The sequence below is a fragment of the Brassica rapa genome, chromosome A02 (assembly GCF_000309985.2).
Source record: "Brassica rapa cultivar Chiifu-401-42 chromosome A02, CAAS_Brap_v3.01, whole genome shotgun sequence".
NCBI classification, from domain to species: Eukaryota; Viridiplantae; Streptophyta; class Magnoliopsida; order Brassicales; family Brassicaceae; genus Brassica; species Brassica rapa.
This window is the reverse complement of record NC_024796.2, coordinates 16,864,561-16,891,530: the sequence shown is the minus strand read 5'-3', so window position 1 is coordinate 16,891,530 and position 26,970 is coordinate 16,864,561. Positions and strand designations below refer to the sequence as shown.

Sequence of the window (26,970 nt, the reverse complement as noted above, 5' to 3'; positions counted from 1 at the left end):
TTCCTTCTTCATTTCTTCAAAAACCTCTCTAGCTTCATAACTTTCCTTTCAACATGTCTTCCTCCCAAGGTGATAAGAAGGATTCCGACGTCGAGATGGGTGAGGCCACTTCCCCGGCTCCGATTCCAACTTCTCCGGCGGAAGTGCCGGCTTGTGTTGCCGGTCATCTTTCTTTCCGAGAGAAATTAGTTCGTCGCCAAACCGAGAAAGGATTGGCTCAGACTGGCTCCGAGTTTCCGTCTCCCTCCGAGCAGGTCGTTGCCCCGTGTCGTGGGATCGACGTCGCGGCTCCTCTCCCGCAAGTCCTACCTGCGGGATCTTCCACGACTCCGATCTTTGTCGAGGACAAGGGAAAGGCCGCTGACTCTATGCCTCCACCTCCGGCCAGAAAAGAAATCGTTCTAGCATTGCGTGCTCCTAGCGCTGTCCAGGCTACTCAGCCTAAGAGTCGGAAGAGGAAACTGGCCAAGAGCGGTGACGGGGAGACTTCGCAGCGAGGTGGGTCGAGCCTAGCATCGGGACTTCGTGGAAAGGTTTGTTTCTTGTTTGAATTCTCGATCGTCTGTCGTGCATTCTCTTTACGGACTTAATCTTAGGAATTTTTTCCGTTCGCAGTTCATATCGTTGATCGATGGGATGATCAACGAATGTGGCTCCGAGACCAGTCGTCTTTCCGGGGAGTTGGTGGAGCTTCAGGGGAGATGGTCCGAAACCGAGGCTATGTTGACGGCTGTCGAGGGTTCTCACTCTGCGAAAGTGTCGAAGCTCGAGGTTGCGATAGGAGAGCTTGAGAGGGACCTCGGGAAGACGGCGAGTTCCTTGCTTAAGGAAAAGAAGGCCAGGAAGGCCAAATCCTCGGAGGTGCGTCGACTCCAGCGTCAGATCGAATGACGCTGGACTAGCGCGCCGCGGGATCCAAGAGGCTACGGATGCCCTTCGTGCGGAGTTTCAGGCTCGCTTGGCGAAGATTTCCGCTTCCCTGGATCTCCTCGAGTGTATCCGGAGCAGGGATTTCGCTTTGGCGACGATTGAGGGCGGGATGGCCGTGGTTCGGTCGTTCCAAAGTGAGACTCCCCCGACCTTGGAGGCCGAAGAGGCCCGACTGTCCGGCTGCAAAGGAGATATGGCGGCCGAGGATGGAGATTTCGGTCTTATCCTGGCCGACCTAAAATCCGCTTGCTTCCTTCCGACGTGTTCAGAAGACCCAGAGGGGAAAGATCCGATGGTCGGAGAGAATGGAAGTGACGCGGCTCCAGGCTCGGACGAGGCGGCGGGTGAAGAGGGGGCGTAAGTTCTGAGGGTGATTTGGGTTAAATCTCTTGCGAGAGATTTTTTTTTTTTTTTATGTCTTTATGTTTCGGCCTTGAATGGCCTTGTTTGTATTTCGGGACTGGCCGTGTGTGGCTTTGAATCCCTGCCGCTCTGCGGCTTTATAATATGATAATCGGATAATGCTTTTTATGAATTTGTGAATAGTGGGGAGGAAGGTGATGAGTTGTCGTCTCATATCCTTCTTCGATTGTGAAATGTTTTATTCGAGACCTGTTTCGAGAGTTCTTCCGCGAGATGTGAACTCCGCGGGGGTGCTGAAGGTATCGAACGTAACATAGAGGCGTGGTTTAAGAATCTCTTATCTTTCGATATCATGCCTTTGAGATGTTAGAGACCAGTGCGCTGGGTTTAGGGCAAGACCTAGGTTTACTTTCGGTTTAAGGATTGTGCGGCGACTAACCGGCTATCGTTTTTCCTGTCGCGATTTCTTCCTGATTCGTATCGATGTAAAGTCCGCGAAAAGTTCTCGGCTTATACGACTTGTTTGATACGAATCGAGCATCTCTCCGGAGACCGGAAGTGCTGGACCAAAATTTCGGATTTCTTTTATAGCGCTATTATCCTTGTGTCGGATGTAAGAGAGTCATCTTCATGAGATGGCTATGTCTGTTTAGGACGTTTGTGAGTTCGATGTGATCAGCATCGGACTTGGTGGCGTGTGCCGTTGTTTTGATTAATTTGCGCAAAATAAATGTTAATGTGTGCATATATGTGTCTTTTTGTGGAGATTTCGTTTGCTCGGAAGAAACCATCTTTGAGGCATCTTTTGCGACGTCTCGCGATGCTAAAGGTTTGATTCTCCCAAGCGGCCGACTAATCTCCGAAGACCTCGTTGCGATTTCACGGGTGAGGATGTTTTGATAAGTCGAAAACACCAAGAGTGCGGTAAGAAGTTTTTCGATTTTTTGGGAGTATACGAGTATACGTACCCACTCCCCCTTTTTTTAATGAGGGGGGACAGCTGAATTTGCCTTTCGGCAAACTGCCTACGTACTCCTTGCGGAGATCAAGCCGTCTCGTAGTTCAGTGATTGCGAGTTGGTTCGTTTAGTGATAGTATTTTTTGAGATGCATCGCATTCCAGGTTCTAGGGATTTTTACGCCCTGCATGTTGGCTATTTCGTAGGAACCTGGTCGGACGACTTTTTCGATTTTATAGGGACCTTCCCAGTTTGCTCCGAGTTTTCCCGCGTTTCGTTCAGCGGTGTTTTGGAAACTTTGCGAAGGACCAGATCTCCCTGATTGAACCTACGATTCCGTACGTTGGAATCATAGTATCTTGCAGCGGCGTGCTGGTAGTTTTGAATTCGGATGAGCGCTCGATCCCGGCGTTCGTTAATGAGGTCGAGATCGTCCAAGAGCATAGCATTGTTGAGTTCCTCTCGTTCGGGTAAGAACCTTCTTCGAACACCGGGAAATTCTACTTCCGCGGGAATCATGCACTCCGTGCCGTATACCAAGGCGAAGGGAGTTTCTCCCGTTGCTCGCCTTGGGGTGGTACGGTGAGACCAGAGGACTCCCTCGAGTTCGTCGGCCCATCTACCTTTTTTGGCCTCCAAGCGTTTCTTCAGTCCGTCGAGAATGGTCTTGTTGATTGTTTCAGCCTGTCCGTTGCACTGCGGATATCTGGGAGTTGACTTGTTGAGTCGTATCTTCCACTTTTCGCAGAATGCCTCGAATCGGGTGGAAATGAATTGAGACCCGTTATCGGTTACGATTTCGTAAGGAACTCCATGCCTACAGATGATGTTTCTCCATACGAAATTCTCGACTTGGACGTCTTTTATACTCGCGTACGAGTCGGCCTCTACCCATTTTGAGAAGAAATCGGTAAGCACTAGAAGGAAACGCTTTTGCTTTGAATTATGCAGAGGTCCGACAATATCCATGGCCCAGCGCATAAAGGGATAGGGCGATGTGATGGAGGAAAGAACTTCGGCCGGTTGTCGGATAGTTGGCGCATGCCTTTGGCATTTTTCGCATTTTCGTGCGAATTTCTCGCAATCTCCGATCATTGTTGGCCAATAGTATCCGTGGCGTTTGATTTTCACGGCTAGTGATCTTCCGCCGGAATGGTTGCCGCATGAGCCGGAATGTATTTCCTCCATCACTTTCCTCGCCTTTTCTCCTTCCAGGCACGTCAAGAGTGGTCCGGAGAATCTCCACTTGTAGATTTCGCCGTCCACTGTTACGTAGCGTGCGGCTTGTGTTCGGATCTTGCGAGCTGACCATTTTTCGGCGGGCAGTTGCCCGTCGATAATGTAGTCTCGAATCGTCTGAAGCCATGGGGTATCACAACCGTAATCGGATTGCTCCGATGGTGGTGGTATCGTAATCTCTTCTTCCTCGTCGTCTTGACCTTCTATGAGATTGACAACGACTGGCGGTCCGATACTCGGATGTTCGATGAATTCGACCGGAATTACCCTTTTGAGTCCTGGATCGGAACTTGATGCTAAGGCCGCGAGGGCGTCCGCCTGGACATTCTCGGAACGGGGGATCCGGGTAAGGGCGAAACAGTCGAAGTCTTGAGCTAGACCTTGGACCAGTTTGAGGTACGCGTCCATCCGTTCGTCTCTGGCTTCATATTCTCCGCTGAATTGACTGGCCACTAACTGGGAGTCGCAGTAAGCATGGAGATTACGTATTTTTAAGCCGTGAGCCAAACGTAGACCTGCGATCAATGCTTCGTATTCGGCCTCGTTGTTTGAGGCATGGAATTCCAGTCTGAACGATTGTTCCAGGATCTCGCTCGTTGGAGATGTGAGACGGATCCCGATACCCGATCCTTGCTTGGATGAGGATCCGTCGACGTGGAGGAGCCAGGTGGAATTTGGTTCTTCGTTGGTTATTGCTCCCGCTGGAAGTTCGACCAAAAAGTCTGCGAGCACTTGTGACTTTGCGCTCGTCCTTGGTCGGTATTCGATATCATACTCGCTCAACTCGACCGCCCACTTGGCCAATCGGCCTGATTGACTTGGGCTATGCAAAATTGTCCGTAAGGGAAAAGTCGTTAGGATAACAATCGTGTGGGATTGGAAATATGGTCGTAGTTTTCGGGCCGATGTTACGACCGCGCATGCCAATTTTTCCATCAACGGATACCTAGATTCGGCATCGAGCAAGGTTTTGCTTATGTAAAAAATAGGTCTCTGTTCCCCGCGTTCTTCCCTGATCAGGACTCCGCTTACGGCTGTTGCCGATACCGCGATGTATAAGAATAAAGGCTCCCCTTCCACGGGTTTTGCGAGGACTGGAGGAGTAGCTAAATAACGCTTCAGCTGTTGGAAGGCGTTTTCGCACTCTTCCGTCCATTCGAACTTTTTATTCCCTCGCAGGACGTCGTAGAAGGGCAGGCACTTATCTGTTGATCGTGAAATAAATCGGTTAAGTGCTGCGATTCTGCCGGTCAGTCTTTGGACTTCCCGTTTATTCTTCGGCGAAGCCATCTCGATTAGAGCGTTGATCTGTTTTGGATTTGCTTCGATACCGCGGTTGGTCACCAAGTAGCCGAGGAATTCTCCTGATGCCACGGCGAATCTACATTTCGTCGGGTTGAGCTTCATGTTATGGGAGTTTAGTTGTGCAAAGCATTCTTCGAGATGTGACACGTGATCTCTTGCTTTGAGGGATTTGACAAGCATGTCGTCAATATAAACTTCCATCGTTTTTCCGAGTTGTTTGGAGAACATTCGGTTCACGAGTCGTTGGTAAGTTGCTCCAGCGTTTTTGAGGCCGAAGGGCATTACCTCATAACAATAGGTTCCGCGATCGGTAATGAACGCAGTCTTCTCACGATCGTCGGGATTCATCCTAATTTGATTATAGCCTGAGAAAGCATCCATGAAGGATAAGAGTTCGTTGCCCGCCGTTGCTTCTACCAATCGATCGATATGTGGTAGAGGGAAGCTATCCTTTGGACATGCCTTGTTTAGGTCGGTAAAATCTACGCAAACTCGCCATTTCCCGTTTTTCTTTTTGACTACTACGGGGTTGGCGAGCCAGTCCGGGTATCTTACCTCTGTTATCGACCCAACTTTAAGCAGTTTTTCGACCTCATCGTTTACCGCGGTAGCACGTTCGGGTCCCAGCTTCCGTCTTTTCTGTTTGACGGGTTTGAATGTTGGATCGATATTCAGCTCGTGACACGTTATGTTAATGTCAATCCCTGGCATGTCATCCGCAGCCCATGCGAAAGTGTTAAGGTTCTTTTTAAGACAGGTTATGAGTTCTGTCTTTAGAGGCTCGTGGAGATTGGCTCCAATCTCGACGCAGCGTTCTGGGAAGGCTTCGTCGAGACAGATTGTTACTACGGGTTCACAAGTTGGCTCGCATTTTTCGTCTAGAGCTGCGAAGATACGAGATTGCCAGAAGAATTCCGCTGAATCCTGACTTCGCGTATCTTTGCTGGAGGTCTTTTTCTCCGCTCTCTTAGGAGCAATTTCGTGGATCGGTCTCTTTCGTTTTAGTTCCGCGGCGAAACAGACCTGTGAAACTCTTGGATTTCCCTAGATTACCTCGACTCCGTTGGGGGTCGGGAACTTGAGGCAAAGATGGTAGGTTGATGGGATTGCGCGCATGGTGTTCAGCCATGGTGTTCCCATGATAACGTTGTAAGACACGGGGCGGTCAACGACTAGAAACTCTGTGATGTTTGTCACGGTTCCGGCTTTGACAGCGAGTCTAATCGATCCATAGGCCATGGTCGTTTCCCCCGAAAGCCGGTATCGATACCGGCCGAGCTTCCGGTATCGATTAGTACTCTAGCGATGTCGATATCTCGAATTGTCAACTCGATAACAAGGAGATCATTCCGAGGTTTGGCTCGATCGACCGTTTCTCCCCCCTTGAACGAGATGACATTCGCGCACGTCGAATCCCGCATGTCGTTCCTGATCGTTGAGTGGTTTTTGCGGGTTAGATTGATCCGTAAGTCCCCCTCCTTCTAGCGCCAAACTGTGGGAACCGAAATTCACACTGTCGATTTCCGTTTAAATAAGGAAACTAAGAAAACCCTAGTTTTCCAGAGGACCCGGATATCTGTTAATTACCACACGTCAAGCAATCAGAACACGAGAATAACAACGATAAAAATAAGAAATCGAAAGGAGAGCAAAGTAGATCTTATTCCGAATCTGCGTATGAGCGTTACAATAAGGTATAAGCCTGGGCTCGAGAGCTGTCGGCGAGATTCCTAGTTCTAGCAACCCTAAGACGGCTAAACCTAATTGAGTCGCAGCTCGAAATAACAAAAACGGAAAATTGCCTAAATTGCTCTAAGTGCTAAGTTTGCTCTGAAAAAATCCTCTCCCTCTGCTCCTCGCCTAGGACTCCTTATATACTAGCTCCAAGGTCGGTTTACGCTTTTACTCTTCTGCCCTTAAGCCGTCATAGCATAAAAATGGAGATATTCCATTTTTCCCGATCTTCACAATTATCTTCAAAACTTCCGTATTTATCCGCGGAAACTTGACATTTATCCTTCCTCGTGGGCCAAGCGTGAACCATGCTGTGGTTCACGGGCTTTTGATTAGGAAAAATCGTAGGATGGGCCTCGAGTCGTGTTTTAGGTCCCTTTGGGCCGTCTTCCGACTCGACACGTTTACTACGAGTTTTCCGCGGTTTCTAATCGAAGTTTGATCGATGGATTAGAATAGCGGGAAACATGGACTGAGCTTGCCACGGTCTTCGGGAGATAGCATTCGAAGGTTTGACGAGAATGCAAGGACTGGTGTCGTATCGATGTTCGGAAAGGTTCAATCGCTACACCGCGACCGAACTTTGGCTTCGAGCCCGGTCGCTACGTAGCGACCGAGCGGGACGATCGCTCGGTCGCTACGTAGCGACCGAGCTTGGCTGAGCTCGGTCGCTACGTAGCGACCGAGCGGGCGATCGCTCGGTCGCTACGTAGCGACCGAGCTTTGGCTCGAGCTCGGTCGCTACGTAGCGACCGAGCGGGACGATCGCTCGGTCGCTACGTAGCGACCGAGCTTTGGCTCGAGCTCGGTCGCTACGTAGCGACCGAGCGGGACGATCGCTCGGTCGCTACGTAGCGACCGAGCTTGGCTGAGCTCGGTCGCTACATAGCGACCGAGCGGGACGATCGCTCGGTCGCTACGTAGCGACCGAGCTTTGGCTCAAGCTCGGTCGCTACGTAGCGACCGAGCGGGACGATCGCTCGGTCGCTACGTAGCGACCGAGCTTTGGCTCGAGCTCGGTCGCTACGTAGCGACCGAGCGGGACGATCGCTCGGTCGCTACGTAGCGACCGAGCTTTGGCTCGAGCTCGGTCGCTACGTAGCGACCGAGCGGGACGATCGCTCGGTCGCTACGTAGCGACCGAGCTTGGCTGAGCTCGGTCGCTACGTAGCGACCGAGCGGAACGATCGCTCGGTCGCTACGTAGCGACTGAGCTTTGGCTCGAGCTCGGTCGCTACGTAGCGACCGAGCGGGACGATCGCTCGGTCGTTACGTAGCGACCGAGCGGGACGGACGTTCGGTCGCTGCGTAACGACCTGTTTCGAGCTTTCGTCGGACATCTCGATTCTTTCTTTCGCTAAGCGTTTTCGTAAGGAAGAATCTATTTCGAAAACTACTCTTCGGAGAAACTCTTATTTTCTTCTTCGGACGTTTTGAATGCTAAATTTGTCGTAACCGTTTTTGACCCCTACAAGAATTAGCTGTGGTACAACTTACTGAAAATGCACTAATAGCTGCGCCACAGACCGTACGAGAAACCGACAAAGGCCACTAGACTCATAGCTTGATATGAAAGATCTCATGTGACATAGGTATGTTCCTCAACACTTCCATAGAGAATCTATTATATAATAGGAGAGTTTCTCTCCTCCTGATGCGACACGTCAGCGGTATATGGGTCCCACTTTTTAAAAGTGTGAAAAAATATCAAATATGTGGTTCGAACCCGGGTTATTGAGATATAAGCACCCACAACTATACCATTGCACTAAATGATACTTTGTACATTGATTATCGAAACTAATATATATTATAAAGGTCGAAAACTAATATAATATTGTGGACCCCATCTCTTTTTTTTTAATTGATGGATAACTCAATGGACTTCGACAAAAAGTGGGCTTTGGGCTTATTGATTTTCTGTTTATTTGGCTTTGTATCTGCCCAAAGTGGTGATACGGACAAAGCTAAGAAGATTAGGGAAGCCGCCTTCTTCACCATCTCCTTCGTCGCTTGCGATTCTCTTTCCGGCAATCAGCTATTATGGTCGATCTTTAAGACTCTACGCACATTTTGCGCCTACCAAACGTTTAGTTTCTCCTCTAACGCCTTCAGAGCTCTCATTCTATTATATAATAGGAGAGTTTCTCTCCTCCTGATGCGACACGTCAGCGGTATGTGGGTCCCACTTTTTAAAAGTGTGAAAAAACATCAAATATGTGGTTCGAACCCGGGTTATTGAGATATAAGCACCCACAACTATACCATTGCACTAAAGGATACTTTGTACATTGATTATCGAAACTAATATATATTATAAAGGTCGAAAACTAATATAATATTGTGGACCCCATCTCTTTTTTTTAATTGATGGATAACGAATGGAGTTCGACAAAAAGTGGGCTTTGGGCTTATTGATTTTCTGTTTATTTGGCTTTGTATCTGCCCAAAGTGGTGATACGGACAAAGCTAAGAAGATTAGGGAAGCCGCCATCTTCACCATCTCCTTCGTCGCTTGCGATTCTCTTTCCGGCAATCAGCTATTATGGTCGATCTTTAAGACTCTACGCACATTTTGCGCCTACCAAACGTTTAGTTTCTCCTCTAACGCCTTCAGAGCTCTCATATATATAGAATCCCTCGAGGTAAAAGCTCCATCTTGTCTCAAACTTTTCTTTCTCAGTTTTCCGATCGCTTTACTTTCTTACATCCGTCACGAAAATGACTTATCCAGCTGCTCCAGCCGCTTCAGCCGCCGTTCCCTACTCCACCTTCAACTCTCTCCGCCTTGGAAGGTCCACTCAGTCCATTGTTGGTTGGCTCATCCGATTCTAGGATTCCAGGAACATTAACAAGAATGGAGAGTTTATGGGCATCACCATTTTCCTCCTTGATGAACAAGTGATGATTGTTTCTAACTTATTTTTTATCACTTTAACTCTGCTTTGCTTATTCTTTGTTCATATATGAAACATGTCTTCATCTTTTTGTTTTGGTTTTGTCTATGGTTGTCCAGGGAGATGGTGTTTTACAGATGGTTCTTGGAAGGAGAATGAAGTTTTCTCTGGGCAAGGTTGGCTAAGTACTTTAGAAGGCTTTGATGGGTTGTTAGGAGCAAGGAATGTCCGAGCTTGTCTATCCCTTCTACATGCGGAGATAGAAGCACTACTTTGGGCAATGGAATGTATGAAAAATTTACGCCAGTTTCAGGTTACATTTGCAACGGATTGTTCTCAGTTGGTGAAGATGGTTTCGGAACCAGAAGAATGGCCCGCATTTGCAAGTTATTTGGAAGATATTAAGTCCCTGAAAGAGGTTTTCACACGTTCAGAGATTATCTATGTACCAAGGACGCAAAATTCAAGAGCGGATAGCCTAGCACGCAGTGCCAGGAAACAACCGTCATTTGTCGTTCACATGGATCAAAATCTACCGGAGTGGTTCACAGAGTCAGTATGAGTCTGTATTTGATGACAAAAAAAAAAAAAAAAAAAAAAACTAATGATTTTTCACTGTTTTTCTTACATGATTCTGTGATCTACGGTTTCATCCCTACAATCTCCAAACAAAATAGGAAAACTGAATGAATTATGTTTTTAGCAACCAAATCTAAAAAATAAAAGACATCTTACTTAACAAATTAAAACATTTTCTTTTGCATATTCCGACGACGACGAAGCACCCGAGGACCAACGACAATGGAATGATGCGGACGAAGCCTAACTGATGTAAGTAAACTCCTCTTCAATAACGCATCACACTATTATCGCTCCCCAATCTCACAAACTTAAGCTCTAATCATGTCAGGGATCCCACATGTGATGCTGTCCCGACGACGGAGAAAAAAAAAGAAAGATAACCTAACGTTTTTTTTTATTTTCAGTTTTTAAGTTCAAATCATGTTTTAGACATAGAGCCCAACATAATTTGAGCCAAACATTTTAAACCCACAATTAATTTTTTCATAATGTAAAAACGTCAACCTTCGTTTATGTTTTGTTAAACTATTTTAATCTTTATGTTTTGTTAAACTATTTCACACAGGGGGCAGATCTCCTTAGAAGGGGAGCCACTCGCCACGATGCTTCCAGTTTCACCATTCTTGAAACTCTTATGAACCACAAAGCCAATATAAGAGTTCTGTTTCAATCCAACGGCTGGATTTTGTCACAGACCACCACTAAGCCTGAAGAAGGAAAAGAAGTGGAGTGATGCGTTTTGGAAAATGGTTACTTGGAGTTTACAAGATGAAGATGGAACCCGTGACGAGGAAGACGAGGATAAGTGTTACTTGGAATATCCTAACGTTGAGGATGTAAACAATGTGTGATCTTAGCGATGAAGATTAGTGTAGCTTTAATATATACTACTACGGTCCTTGAGCTCCCTAAAAAGTACTAGCAAACAATATGTATTTTGAAAAAATAAAATAATTTTGTAATGCAAGTAGTTTGAAACTTTGAGTATTTATTCAAACAACGGATATATACAGAGTTGATAACTTGATATGGACCCCCAAATAAGTTGGTGCTGCACTGTCACAATATCTGTCTTTTTAATTTCATATACCTGACGTAAGCTTCTTCATCTTCTTTTCTTTCCCTTTCCGTTGTTCCACGCTCTCTGTTTCATGTTTAGTTTTTTTTACATTCTCTATATTTTACCTTAATTATACTTTTTGAATTTTCCTTCCGTTTTGGGAGATGTCTCTAACTTGAGTTAATCGTCAGAAGCTAAGATCAATTTTGTTGTCTTACTTTCGATAAATTTTATTCTTTAATTTGCACAAATCTTAAACAACACCGACATCCCGTAAATCATACCGTCCCACCGATATTCAAAGTAACCAGCCCCGCGCTTGCGCGGGGTCTCAGCACCTAGTTACAAAAGCGTTTAAGATATCTAAAACATAGAAGCAAGTCAATGGATGAATACTATTAAGAGTTTGTACACTTGAGAAACCGTAGCCCAATTTGTGGATAGTTTAACACGACTGAATTACCTGCAAGGTAAAAAGACAAACCTACTCAGATTTCAAAAATTTATTTCACTTGCAAATACATGATGAACAACATATCAAGAAAAAGTCCATAAATACCCAAGGCAAATCCCAAAATACTTGGTATCTACGCAACAACAACCGGCCTAATGATAAGGGAAAATAATTTGAGGAGGATACACGGTTCAAAGGCCAACCAAATAAACAATACAAAGAGACCAGAGCTGGCCAAGGTAATAATGCTAATTCCCAATGTGCTAGAGACATAACTTGTTTCAAGTGTAAGGTCAAAGGTCATTAGAGTCTCTAAACCAAAGAGTCATGTTGATGACTGAAGATGGAGGATATGAGTCTCATGATGAGTATGACTTGAATGTGCAAGTTGACTATGGATATATTGAATATACAGACATAGGAGAGACTTTTGTTACTATGTGTGTGCTAACTGAAATGGTTCAACCAGTTGAAACCATCCAAAGAGATAACATTTCTACACTTGTTGCACCACTAAAGGCACGGTATGCAACCTTATGTTTCACTAATGTTTCTAGCACTCATGTGGTTGAAAAACTTGGTTTAGAAAAGACAAGACATCCGCATCCATATAGGTTTAGATGGCTAGATGATAAAGTAAATTTTAAAATCCAAGATCAAGTGACTATTAATCCATTTAAAATTGGTAAATATCAATATGAAGTTGTTTGTGGTGTTGTACCTATGCAAGAATGACATGTATTGCTAGGTAGACCATGACAATAGGATCGAAAAACTAAGCCTAATGGTCGAACTAATATGTATACATTTATGTATGATAAACGCAAGATTATTTTGTCACCACCTACACCATTTTAAATGCATGAGTTACATTTGAAAATGGCTAACAAAAAGAGAAAAATGCTAAGTCTAACTTTTTTATTCAACCTAGTCATTTAAGAAAAGCTACTGCTTCTAAACACACAATCGTTTTACAGTCTTTTAGGAGCTTTTAAGTGTAGGTTTTAATGAACTAATACTTCCACCAGAGATCACTGATCTTCTTAACAGGTTTAAAGATGTGTTTCAAGATGGTTTGCCTCCACTATGGAAAAAAAAAACAAATAGACTTTGTACCCTAACAAGTCTGCATACAGAGTGAACCATGAAAAGATCAAAGAGTTGGAGAGACAAGTTCATGAGCTACATGAAAAGGGGTATGTGAGAGTGAGCCTTAGTCCTTGTGATGCACAAGTCGTACTTGTTCCAAACAAATATGGCACATGGAGCCACATGATGTATGAGCTAAGTGGAGCCACTATCTTCTCAAAGATATATATTATAAGTGGTTACCACCAAGTATAGACATCTAATCTCACGGTTTGATGACATGATGTATGAGCTAAGTGGAGCCACTATCTTCTCAAAGATATATATTATAAGTGGTTACCACCAAGTGAGAATAAGAAGATGAATGGAAGACTATTTTCATGATAAATCAAGGTCTTTTTGAATGGAGGGTGATGCCCAATGCTCTAAACACCTTAATGCATCTAATGTACCATGTTCTTAAAGAAAACATAAAAAAATTTCTTTTTTTTTTAATGTTGATGATATTTTAATTTATATTACAAGCTTACTTGATTATGTATCCCGTCTTGTGGTAGTACTAAAGACAATTCGGCAAGAAGGACTTTATGCAAATTTCAAGAAGTGTAATTTTTGTACTGATAAATTTCATAGGTATCGTTGTATGTTCACAAGTATTACAAGTTAATGAAAATAAGGTGAAGGCAATCCATGAATTGCCAGCACCAACAAACATGAGTTAAGTGAGGAGCTTTCATGGATTACGAAGATACTACATGCATTTTGTTAAAAACTTCAGTAGTATAGTTGGACTACTCACGTATGTAGAAAGAATAGGGTGGGTTTCACATGGGAGAAGGCTCAACATGAAACATTTCAAACCATGGATTAACCAATGCACAAGTTCTAGTCTCACAAGATTTCAACAAGAAATTTAAGTGGAATGTGATTTATCCGAGATTGGAATTGGGTCAGTGTTGATCCAAGGGGAAAAATCAGTAGCATATTTCAGCGCGAAGTTTGGAGGAGATACACTCACTATCCAACCTATGACACATAGTTATATGCGCTCATAAGGATTTTGGAGACTTGGTAGCATTATTTGTTGTCTACGGAGTTTGTGGTTCATACTGAATATGAAACTTTGAAGAATTTAAGAGGTCATACCAGCTTGAAGAAAATGCATAATCGTTGGATGGAGTTCATAGAAGAATTTTTCTCTACATCATTAGATTATACATGCCACTGCTGATCCCTACTGCTTCATGGTTGACATTTCAATAGAATTTGTCCTGGGATTACCGAAAGTTCATCACGAGGACTCTATCTTTATTTGTTGGGGGAAAGATTCTCAAAGATGACACACTTCATACCATGTGCCAAGGTGAATGACGCATCCCAAATCAATGATCTATTCTTTAAAAAGGTGGTGAGTTTACATGAAATTCCAAGAACTATAGTATCTGATCGAGATAGCTATTTCCTCTACCATTGTTGGAGAGCATTATGGAAGAAAGAAGTGATAGACTATGGATTTGACCCACTTTTACCCATGGTTTATAAGTGTTTTAACTACTAGTTATTATATTATAGAGTCTACTTAGAATATTTATAGGGCCAGGAGTAATTTGGAGGAAAATGATGATTTTGAAGCATTTTGGAGATATTTGGAGTAAGCACCCGAGATGACCATCGAGCTCGACCATCGGTCGACATTGAAGAGGAATAATCGATCGATGTTCACATCTTGACATCGATCGACAGTGTAGCGCGGAGAAATCCCATTTAGTCTCAACCTACTTAGAGCCCAAGTCTTCACCAATTTACAAGATTACCCCTGACAAGTTTTAACTTAATTATATAAACTTTGCCAACATATTAGAGGCAAAGTGTGATTTCTTGTTTTACTATTTTCACAACAAAGGTTTTCAAGAATTTTTAGTAGATTGGAGGGAAGATTCCAAAGAGATTTGTGATCGGAACTCCATTGATATTTATCTATTTATCTATGCAGTTTTTTTACCTTATTGCTGTTATGAATTGCTTAGCCATGTCTGATTAATTCTCTTGTTAGATTTTAGGGTTAAATAGGTTATGAGGGATTAGCCCCAACTATAGATTGCTAAGTTGTAATATTCATCATTAAGATTATCATTAATGTCTGTTTCTAGATTAGTTACCTAGCACTTGCCCTAGGATTGTTAGATATAAGCGATAGCTTTTATTTCATCCTGAAACTATTCTAATTGAGCTAAGACTTGCTAGAATAAGCGAAAGCTGATCTAGTAAGCTTAGTGAGCATATTCAATCTGCGCATTAACGCTTGACCAAGCGCGTCGATCGATATTCCTATCGAATAATCGGTCGACGTTCAACAAGTGTATCGATCGATATTCCTATAGAATAATCGATCGACACTGGTCAATAGACAAACCTAGAAAACGAAAGCCTAAGGGTTTGTTATTAAGTGTTGAGCTCTATAATATCATGCATAAAACTTATTAGGCATCTGTAGGATTATAATCTTGATTTCCTGAATAAAAACCCTAAGTCTAGCTATTTCCATTTAAGTACCAAAACCCCAATTCGAGCAATTACTTGCTCACAAACTTGCAACTTTACATTTAAACATAAAAAAAAACTAGCTTAACAACTCTGATTAGATTTATTAGGTTTCCTAGCTCCTTGTGGATTCGATCCCTAAGTACTACAATTGAACCACTTATTTGAGTGATTAATTTGCTTCTTATGGTACTTCTAAGTTCACCAACCAATAGGATTTCATTATTTCAAATTTGATATCTTTTTAAAAAAAGAAACAAAATATTATGAAGTTATATTATTTTTTAAAATAAAAAAAAAGTAAAAAAAAAGTAGTAGTTACAAGAAAAATGAATTTAAAAAAATATATTTTAACGTTGTCAGCAAAACAATAAACTCTAAATCCTATATCTTAAACCCTTAGATAAATCCTAAACTCTAAATAAAAACACTAAACACTAAAACCCTAAATCCTAAACCCTTGAGTGTTTTATTTTTAGTGATTTTTATTTAGAGTTTAGGATTTATCCTAGGGTTTAGGGTTTACCCAAGGGTTTAAGGTCTAGGATTTAAGGTTTGGGGATTAAGATTTAGGGTTTAGTGTTTTGATGACGATGTTAAAAATATTTTTTTTTGTAATTACTATTATTATTTTTGTCTTTTTACCTTTTAATTTTAAAAACATAATATAATTTGATAATATTTTATTTTCTTCTTTAAAAGACATTAAATATAAAATAATATAATTCTATTAGTTGATGAATATAGAGGTTGACACTGAGAATAAGATTTTGACTAACCTGTGATCTCTCTTTCTCTCTCTCTCTCTTCTGCTTCATTTTCTATCTGTTTTTTTTTTGTTTACTTTCATTCTGAATAATTGAAAGCACGTGTGTAGGTTTCTTGAAATACTCTCTAAATAAATAGTATCTTGAAAAGCATAAACCAGCGTCGACTCCTTTACATTTATTTTTATATTAGGTGAACTACTTCTCTACATTTCTTGGCTTGTTTTTCTTTTTGATCAGAGTTGACCCTGTCCAGGTATTCCTTCTTTTCTCGTTCTTTCGACACGATCTGATGTGTAACTGTATTAATCTTTATGCCATACTTTTAATTTCAAGCTCAGCGAAATGGAAGAAGAAGGTTTATTATTAGCTTCTCCTTCATCTTCTTCTCCATCACTTCTGTCCGGGATATCAAATGTCTCGACGAGACCTTTTGTTCTTGCCTTTACTGTCTGTTCTTGTGGCGCTTTTGTCTCTGGATGCATAGTGAGTTACTGAATTGCAATTTATTAAAATTGTTAATTTATTGCTTTTTGTCTAGTTTTTAGATTAAATCAAGATTGTGTTAATGCATGTTGAGTTAATACAATGTTTATTATTATTTTAACAGAGTGGATATTCGGCTCCTACACAGTCTGGTATCATGAAAGACTTGAATCTCTCCGTTGCTGATGTAAGTCTAGTTTACTATTTCGGTTTATTTCTCTGGTTAGACCGGTTTTTTTATTCAGCCATTAAAAAAATAACGATTGCTCGGTTTATGTTTTCAGTATTCACTATTTGGATCGATATTAACGGTGGGTATAATCCTTGGAGCACTAATCTGTGGGAAATTAACAGATTTAGTTGGTCGTATCAACGTAAGTTTCTAGTTTCTTTAAATAATAATAAAATTATGAATTTTATCATTGTTATATATGTAATCCTTGGGACGTGCTTCTCTTCGAGCCAGACAATGTGGATCATCAACGTGTTCTTCATATCCGGCTGGTTTAGTATTGCATTTGCCAAGGTTTGCCATTTTTCGGTTTTCTTTTTATTTGTTTTTGTCATGTCAAGAAATGGTAATCTTTTTTTGTTGGGTCTAAATATGATCTTTTCAGATATCTAACAGGAGTTTGTTCTATCCTTTGTTCTTTAATCCGAAGGTTATCTGGATGCTGGATATGGGAAGGTTACTGCATGGGATCGGAATCGGAATTAGCGCGTACTTGGTAACACCACATACTCGAGTTTGGCGGTTAATAAAATAAAGATTTAGTTTAGTTTAATCAAGTGAATATATGACAAGTAATAACAATAGGTGTTTGTTTAATCACATATTCGGTTTAGCTCCGGAAAACTGGTATATGTTTTCTTAAATTATTAACCCTTTAAACATTGAATGAATGTGGCCTATGTTTGAATAACGGATCACTTAACACAGGGGCCGATTTACATGACTGAGATAACACCAAGAAACTTAAGAGGAGCTGTTTCTTCTTGCTCACAGGTAAAACTAAAGAACCAACATTTTTGAGAATGTAGATCAGTGTATGTTTCTAACTTACTAAAATACATATCTTGTATGTTCTACAGTTATTCGCGATTGTCGGTTCATCACTCTTCTATGCACTTGGTACAGTCGTTGGTTGGCGCGATTTAGCCATTTTGGGTATGGTAATTTGGTCAAGAGATCAATCCTCCTCATCAAATGCAAAGTTTAGACCACCTCTTTTGAGGCAAAGTGAAATAAAAGTTCTTTTTATTTAATTACAAGTGAATAAAAAGTTCTTGTAATCGTTTTTGTGTGTTTGTCTTGGACAGGAGTTATTCCTTTTCTTGTGATAATTCCTCTTCTTTTCTTCATCCCTGAATCTCCTCGATGGCTAGTAAGATCTTCATTTGTTTGCGTTTGCGTTTATATTTACACACAATTAACTATTTGTGTTTATATAACTCTCTCCTTTGTCATTAATTAACTGAATGAAATTTTGAATACAGTAAACTGCATTAGCTAAAACATTTGGTGAGCAAATGTGAATCAGAAAAGAGAACTAAGATGAATTCATATGTTTTATAGGCTAAAGTAGGGAGGGAAAAGGAGGTTAAAGCGGTCTTGTTAAGCCTGCGAGGAGCAGAATCAGATATATCATATGAAGCCCAAGAGATATTGGTTATGGACCTATGTCTAATAATCCAATATCTATACATTGCTTTCCTAACATTTAATGATCATAACAGGATTACACAGAACATGTTAAACAACAAGAAGATGGCGACAGCGGTTTCTTCAAGCTCTTTCAGCGAAAATATGCATTCTCACTTACAGTAAATCATTCTTTTTGTGTAATACTGAATAATTTTGTAATTTCTCTTTGGATTTCTTGACTGTTTGAACCATTGACAGATTGGAGTTGCTCTTATAGCTTTGCCTGAGCTTGGAGGACATAGTGGTTATAGTTATTACACTGACTCCATTTTTACCCGTACAGGTAAATATATTTGCTTTTTCTTTTGTTTTCTTTTACCGTTAATAATTGTTAATTCATCTGATGATCAGGTGTATCAAGTGACTTTGGATTCATAACAACATCTCTAGTTCAGGTTTTATAGATTAAAGAATATGAATAAAACTCCTTGCACTTTAAGTTGGTATATTATATGATCATTTGAAACATACTTTGTAGATGTTGGGAGGTGTTTTAGGTACTATGCTTGTGGATGTGTCTGGGAGACGTTCACTCCTACTGGTTAAAAACTAAAACTCTTAACCGAAAGCATAAAATAATCGATTATTTAGTAAAATTTGGGAGGTTAATTTGTTTGTTTCTTTTGGCGGTGATTGTAGGTTTCTCAAGCTGGATCATTCTTGGGATGCCTTGCCACATCCATTTCTTTCTTCTTGCAGGCATACTAACTAGTCTACTCTACTTGACCGGTACCTTGGTTTGATCACCCTAGACCTTAATCTCTTACTTTTCAGGAGAATCGTTGGTGGGAAAGAGGAACTTCTATCTTAGCTCTCATTAGTGTTCTGGTAAAACTATCACTACAACAACATATTAGTTACCTTTATACTTCATTATTGTCTATAATGCTAGAGAGAAAAAAAAAACTAGGTGTACTTTGCATCATACGGACTAGCCATGTCGTCAATACCATGGATTGTAGCATCAGAGGTAACTAATTACTTTTGTTATAGAAATTTTCAGAAAACATTTGATATAATCTAGATATTAATTAGGTATAATTTATTTCTTTAGATATATCCAGTAGATGTGAAGGGAGCAGCCGGGACAGTTTGTAACTTGGCCGGCTCTATAAGTTCTTGGCTCGTTGCTTATTCTTTTAACTTCTTGCTTCAATGGAGTTCAACAGGTGATTTTTAATATTATTATACGAAAAGGCCTATATATATTAATACAATTTATACCTTTGTATAATTTCAGGAACATTTCTGATGTTTGCCACAGTGACTGGTCTTGGATTTGTGTTCATAGCCAAACTTGTTCCAGAGACCAAAGGCAAATCTTTAGAAGAAATCCAATCTCTTTTCACTGATCCTCTTAAAAATTCCACACCTTAAATATTTTCCCAATTTTTATAAATATAAGTTTGTACACAGAATTTTTTTATTAAAATGTCATTTCTAAGAACATTATTGTTTTCATGTTTTAGGCAAGAGTTCAAATTTTATCCAAAAAAGACAATAGTTAATATATTAGCAACACCTTTCACAATGGTCCACATCATGCTATTAAAACATTACATAATACAAAGTTTACAGACTGAAACTAGTATATACCCAAAGCTTGTTGTGTAATTGTGATTTTTTTCCTGTCTAACCCACTGATCCTTCAAGCTTAATGCCTATAAGCTGGTTAACTTCAGCTCCAAATTCATCAGGCAGCTTATTGAATATCTCTCTGCAGAATCGAAAGATCATCGCAGCTAATACTCTCTGGTGATCGATTCCTCTCTGCTGGAAATATAAAAGCTGGTCTTTTCCAATCTTTTGAGATACTCGCATCACTCTTGCTGATGGGTTCTTGACCTGTTATTGTTTCAAACCTACCACACCGAAACAAAAATACTAAGTTTACAGCTTTATATCATAACAGAATGTTCGATCATGAACCAGTTATAGCTGGATGTAAGAATAGGTATTAGCAGCTGCTTTGTCATCAATAAGCATTGAGTCGGAAGTGGAAGTGCTTTTAGCATTCTCAGCTTTGAACTGAACCTGAACAAGTCCACGATAACAGTTTCTCGAATGGCCAGCCTAAATACCCTTTGAAATGATCCTACTTTTAGTGTTCTTTCCTTTGTGAATCATCGTAGTCCCTGTATCAGCTTGCTGATAGTTATTAGTCAAAGCCACAGAGTAAAACTCTCCCACAGAGTCATCACTTTCCAAAACCATGCTCGGGTACTTCCAAGTTATCGCATACCCGGTCTCAACCTGCATCACCTCAGTAAGGAAATTGTAGATCCCTCCTTTACCTTGTTCATAACCAACTTGATCTTAGCTCCTTCCCGACAATAAAGCTCCACAACAGCAGCATGAAGCTTATTCGTATCATAAGGAACAGTACATCCTTCTATATACTCAACAAAACTCCTTTCCTCTGCAACAATCAACGTCCTCTCGAACTGACCAGTCTCCATGGAGTTAATCATAAAGTAAGTCGGGATAGGCATGTGACATCTAATAATCATAGGTTATAACTATTGAAATAGATATGGGTGTATATTGTAATTACTAAATACCAGTGGTGGACCCAGAGATTGACTTTACTGGGTCACATATGTATGATTTTCAAAAAACAAAGAAGGAATGGTATCAGTGAGTATGTTAACCATGATTTATGTTATGTAGTGTCAAAGAGTACAAAACAACCACTTCTACTACGGAATCATTAAAAATCTAGTATTTTTGAGGTGTCATTTGACCCCACTTGTCCTTACTGGGCTCGCCCTGCCAAATACTTAAGGATAATTAGGTAAATATTCTTATTTTCGTATTAGGGTTAACATGTATTTAAGAGGTATGGCCTCCTACGTGCATAAACAGGAAACTCTTTATACAAAACTAGAGATTTTGATATGGTTTCAGAGCGATAAACCATATTGGTTTCTTTGGTCTCTTATTTTTCTTATTGATCTTAGTATACTCGATGTCTTTCTATTGAGTTACTCTTTATCTAATCAATGGTTGGAGATGATTTTAATGGAACCAGGGGTGGTTCAGTCTTTACGTCTAAGTCAAGACTTGAAGCTCGTCTGAGATCGATCCATATGATTTATCTTCAGGGGATAACTAGGGATATATCTTCTCCCAACCCAGCTTTGTGGCCTTAACTATGACGAGTGGGCTATAAATATTCGACTTGCTTTGAGGACAAGGAAGAAGTTTGGATTCGTGGATTGCAGTCTCCCAAATCCTGGTGAAGACTTTGACGACCTTGACGAATGGTGGGCTAATAATACCATGGAGGTATCGTGAATCAAACTCACGATCGCTCCAGATTTTAGAAGCTCTTCATCTGACCATGAAGTCGCTCATGATTTGTGGACGCATATTCAAAAGCGTTTCTCGGTCAAGAATGGATAGAGAGTTCAGAGACTCAAAACAGAGCTTGCGAACTACCACCATAAAGGCTATGTTGTGGAAGCTTACTATGGAATATTGACAAAACTCTGGACAAGTTTTGGCTGATTTTCAGCGTATAAAGAAGGCTGTGGAAATCGAGAAGGAACAAGAGGAGAAGGAACAAAAGGAAGATAAGCTTCACCAATTTCTGATGGAGCTTGATGAATCTACTTTTAGAGCAGTAAAATCATCTTTCTTATCTCAGGATCCTTTACCTTATTTGGATGAAGCGTATCAGGTTGTTCTCCAAAATGAAGAATCAAAATGTGGAAGTCGTATGATTGAAGAATGACCTGATGCATCAAGCTTTGTGGTGCTGACAGGTTCGTCGAATCCGCGTCAAAGACAACAACCAGAAATTCATGATCCATCGGTTGTGTGTGTCCTTTGTGGAAGAACAAGACAACTTTCTGCAAACTGTTTTCAGAAGATTGGATATCCTCTCTTGTGGGGAAGCATACCTCATTCCACTCTTCAGAATACAACACAAGACATTTCTGGTATGAGTTTGACTGACAGTAAGGTCTTGCCTTCATCCTCATCATCCTCATCTCGTCGTTCGGAATCAGCTTGTGTGAATCATGTTTCCATGCATCGGCCGGTGATTTCTGTGAATTTAGCCATCACAGACGCTGATCGACTGGGATTTATGGGTTGAAATGATCAACAGTGAAGATCTTGGTTCACATGTTACATGTACGACATATTGCTCATCATCCAAATCAATCAGGTATGTATTTTTTTGAATCTTGGATCATAGATTAACTTTTGAATTTCTAATGAATTTTTGCAACATGGCACCAATGAGAATAAAATCCCTGTTGGTTATCTGAAAGTTGCAAACAAAAAAGGAAAAGTGTATCTTGAATCTCAACTAGCAAAAGACAGAGGTTGTATGGTGCAGATGTCTGACAGAATTTGTGTTGTTCAAGACCGCATCACTCAAACCCTGATTTGAGTGGGTGAGCAAATAAATGGATCATATTTCTTTAGAGGAGTAGTTGTTGCTGCTGTGAGACAAGTCCAAGACAAAGAGTCAGAGGACATGTGGCATCGGATTCGGCCATCTTGCCTCTAAAGCGATGGAGATTATACATTTACTGGCTTTTACTAGTAGTTTTTTTTATTCGCAGCTTGCGACATTTGTATTCGGGAAAAACAATCCAGATATTCTTTTCCAGTAAGCATTAATAAAACATTAGAGGTTTTTGAGTTATTTCATTGTGATTTATGGGGTCCATATCAGACACCATCGTTATGTGGATCACGTTACTTTCTCACCATAGTGGATGATTTCTCTTGAGCATTATGAATCTATTTACTGTGACGACGAGATTGCAAAAGTTTATTGCATTTGTGGAAAGGTAATTTGAACGCAAGGTTAAAACGATCTGCAGTGACAACGGATCTGAATTTATTTGTATGCATGAGTTTTTTAGAGACAAAGGGATCATACATGAGACATCTTGCATAGGTACTCCGCAGCAAAATGGTCGCATCGAACGGAAACATAGACAAATACTCACTCTGTCTCGGGCTTAAGGTTTCAAGCTAGTCTTCATATGGGATTTTGGAGTTACTGTATTCTTATAGGTTGCTATCTGATTAATCGCACACCTACGACCATACTCAAGCCAAGACTCCATATGAGATATTATATGAGCGACCTCCTCCATTGACACATTTACGAGTCTAGGTTGTTTATGCTACATCCATAACGAACAACATGGCGAATATAAATTTGCTGATAGGGGAAATCAATCTATCCTTTTTGGATATCCGTTTTGTCAGAAGGGATGGCTGGTTTACAATCTTGAAAGTGGAAAGATATTGACTTTTGTGGTGTGGTCTTTCTTGAAAATAAGTTCTCGTTTGCAGATAGTACGCCTACAGCCTCTCCATCCACTCCTTTTCCTTTTACATCACCACCTAAACTTATGTGGATGATTATCATTTGACTCCGACTTCGATCCCGATGCTGGATTGAGAAATGGACACTCCATTGGATGTCGATCCTCCTCAAGAGTTAGTAACAACACCGGATCATGTTTCTCAGATCTTTTCTTATGGTAGTTCTTGTACCACACCTGAGTCATCCTCTACTTCTGGTGATCCTCACATTACGACTAGTTCACCCTCTACTTCACACCATGGTCATGATGAACAAGGTTCTGTTTCGCGCGTGAGGTCTCTTATACTGACAATTCCAGAGAAAACCCACAGTGAGTCTTCTCTTCTTGACGATGGTTAGCCTATGATGGGCATAGGTTGTCGTCGTAAGATTCCATCTACTCGTCTCCATGAATATATCCCTAACACGACAAATAGCGGGTCTGATAACGATTTTGTTGATTCCTCTTGGTATCCGATAGATGATTTTGTGGATAGTTCTCGTTTCTCTCCCCAGAATCAAGCCTTTCTGGCAGCCATTACTGCTGAACGTTGGCGGGGAGCAGTAGTAGACGATATTGATGCATTAGACGAGAGAGCTATATGAACTGTTAAAACATTACCGCAAGGTAAGAAGGCTCTTAGGTGTAAATGGGTTTTCACCATTAAATATCTCTCAAATGGTACAATTAAGAGATATAAAGCTCGACTCATTGTTCTTGGAAATAATCTTACATAAGGCGTTGATTATGAAGAAACATTTGCACCGGTTTATAAGATGGTGAGTGTTTGCTCGTTTCTTAAGGTAGCAGGATCTCAAGATTGGAAATTACATCAAATGGATGTCCACAATGCTCTCTTACATGAAGATCTAGAGGAGGAAGTATACACAAAGCCTTCACCAGGTTTTCGGACAGAGGATGCAACTCAGGTTTGTCGGTTGCATAAAATCTCTTTATGGCCTCAAACAAGCACTGTGGTGTTGGTTTGCAAAACTCTATGCTGCTCATAAAAGATATGGATTCATTCAAGATGTCTCTGATTACTCCTTATTCCCGTTTGTTGATGGTGTGATTCGTCCTCATGTATTGGTGTATGTTGAAGATCTTATCATCTCTGGTAGTTCTTCTGACGTCATTTAAGGATTTAAAGAGTACTTAAGCTCATGTTTTCAAATGAAAGATCTTGGAATCTTGAAATATTTTTAAGGAATTGAGGTCGCTCGCAGTCCTCAGAGGATCTATTTTTGTCAATGGAAATATGTTCTTGACATCATTTCTGAAACTAGTCTTCTTGGTGTGAAACCGATCTCTCACCTGATTGAACACAATCATGCATTGGCACAGTTAACAGCTCCGCCTTTGTCTAATCCATCTGCCTATCAGAGACTTGTGGGTCGAATTATATACCTTGGAGTTACTCATCCGGAGCTATCTTCTGTGATTCATTGTCTATCACAGTTTATGCATGATCCTACTATTGATCATTATTAGGAAGCAGCAATTTGCGTAGTGCGCTACTTGAAAAACAATCAGGGACAAGGTATTCTACTTAGTGATGATCCAAATTTGCAACTATACGCTTGGTGTGACTCGGATTGGGCAGCTTGTCCTTTGACTTGCCGTTCTCGTACAGCATGGTTTATTCAATTGTGTGGTTCACATGTGTCATGGAGGACACGAAACAGGACGCTGTTGTCCCTATCATCAACTGAAGTTGAGTACCGAGCGATGGCTGATACAGTTAGTGAAGTTATATGGTTGCAGGCTCTGCTTGGATCTCTTGGAGTCGACTGTTCTGATTCCATTCTTCTTCATTGTCATAGTATGTCGGCTTTTTATCTGAGTAAGAACCGATATTCCATGAAAATGAAGTATGTTGGAAAAGAGGGTCATTTTATACGAGATGATATCGTACGAGGTGTTATCACTCCACAACATTTTTCGACTACTATTCAACTTGATGATGTCCTCACTAAAGGTCTTGGAATGAAGGAATTTGAAGCTTTCATTCACAAGTTAGGTGTTTACGATCTATACAATCCAACTTGAGGGAGGTATTACGATAGATATGGATGCATATTGTAATTACCAAATACTTAAAGGTAGTTAGACAAATACTCTTATTTTGATATTAGGATTAACGTATATTTAAAAAGCATCGCTTCCTACGTGAATAAACAAGAAACTCTTTATACAAAGCTAGAGATTTTTACAATAACAGAAAGAACCATTGCTAAAGATAGAAGAGTTCAAACCTGCATACTTGTTATCATCGCAAGGAACAACTCTACTTAGATAGTTCTTGATCATATCAGGATACTCTCAAGAGTCTTCCTAGCTAGGCAAACGCTATCAAGAACCGCATCAACCGTAACGTTAGCTAAAACGTTTCTGTTATATTAAAGGAACACCTAGTTTATCAAAATAGTTTAGAAGCTGCGGGTTAGCTTCGTTTAAGGGGGCGACTGGTTTTCCCGCTACCACCCGCAAACGCAGCTTTTGTGGTTGGTAGCGGTTGTTGGCGGTTTGCAACAATCACTCAAATCGCTCTAAATCGCTTCAAACCGCTCTGAATCTCATAAATTCAAAAGCTGGCTCCAGCTAGCGTTTGCGGTTGCGGGAGGGTAAAAAAATTTATTTTTTTTAAACAATATATATACAAAAGTAAAAATATTTAATAAAAAAATTAAAATTGAAATTATGAAAATATTAAAAAATATATATATTATATTTTAATTAATATTATAAAATTTTATAATAAAAACAATTTCAATAAATTTTCAAAAATTAAAATTATAACTTTCTAAATATAAATTTTATATTTATTATAATTTTATGATTTTTGTATTTATTATTTGACTGTTACTGCATTTGGTAGTTAACCAGTCATAAATCACCCGCAAATGCACCAATTTTTAACCGCAGTACCAATTGTACAAATCTCTTAAAATCGCTAGAAACCGCAACCGCCCGCATCCACAAACTCCCGCAACTACAACCGCTGCGTTTGAACCAGTCATGCCCTAAACTAGTTGAGTTGACTATTCTTTTCCAGGATTGAAATTACATGCGAACAAGTAGTTTATTCCATTTCCATTTAGAAAACTAAAATATTAACAATTTAATTGATTTGTGACGATGTTATATAAATATATTGCAATATATATTGTGAGTTGTTATTTTTTTCTTTTTAACGCTGACTTATTATGATCTTACAATTATGATATGAGAAAAATTACATAGACGATTCGACAACCGACAATACTACATGCCTTATGAAGAACTACACCTAACTGCATCACCTGAGCCGTCCTATGAAAATCCACGTCTGGCCATATTTACTCGCACCATGTTGAAGATCCCTTTTAAATATTTTTTCCGTAGTCTGTATAATTGTGAGTTGTTATTAGTTTGCAAGTTTTCCAAGAGCGTCATAATTTTTGAGAAATCTTCTAAAATCCATATTCATTAATATTTATTACAACTAGGTTGTTTTCCGCGCTACGCGTAAATAATTACTATTT

The 26,970-nt window shown here is 40.5% G+C and overlaps 1 protein-coding gene and 1 pseudogene across 3 annotated transcripts; one reads left to right on the top strand and one right to left on the bottom strand.

Moving 5' to 3' along the window:
- The first annotated feature begins 7,891 nt into the window (after positions 1-7,891).
- On the top strand, positions 7,892-22,768 carry LOC103868166 (sugar transporter ERD6-like 15). Of its 3 annotated transcripts, none has more exons than XM_009146268.3 (19): positions 7,892-16,175; positions 16,256-16,405; positions 16,530-16,592; positions 16,690-16,779; positions 16,872-16,931; positions 17,068-17,133; positions 17,346-17,411; positions 17,498-17,573; positions 17,726-17,790; positions 17,982-18,074; positions 18,143-18,229; positions 18,309-18,393; positions 18,462-18,505; positions 18,589-18,651; positions 18,750-18,809; positions 18,885-18,938; positions 19,021-19,080; positions 19,165-19,279; positions 19,351-19,622. In XM_009146268.3, exons 2-19 carry the CDS (start codon positions 16,265-16,267, stop codon positions 19,485-19,487), a joined length of 1,425 nt encoding a protein of 474 aa, XP_009144516.1. In that variant the 5' UTR covers positions 7,892-16,175; positions 16,256-16,264; the 3' UTR covers positions 19,488-19,622. The 3 variants fall into 3 exon arrangements, 1 of the variants encoding a protein (XP_009144516.1); XR_004455559.1 differs by lacking the exon at positions 7,892-16,175 and adding an exon at positions 22,459-22,768 and having other exon boundaries at positions 16,265-16,405; positions 19,351-22,284; XR_004455558.1 differs by lacking the exon at positions 7,892-16,175 and adding an exon at positions 22,391-22,768 and having other exon boundaries at positions 16,265-16,405; positions 19,351-22,284.
- LOC103868272 lies at positions 19,388-20,672 on the bottom strand (annotated as a pseudogene).
- Positions 22,769-26,970: the final 4,202 nt, after the last annotated feature.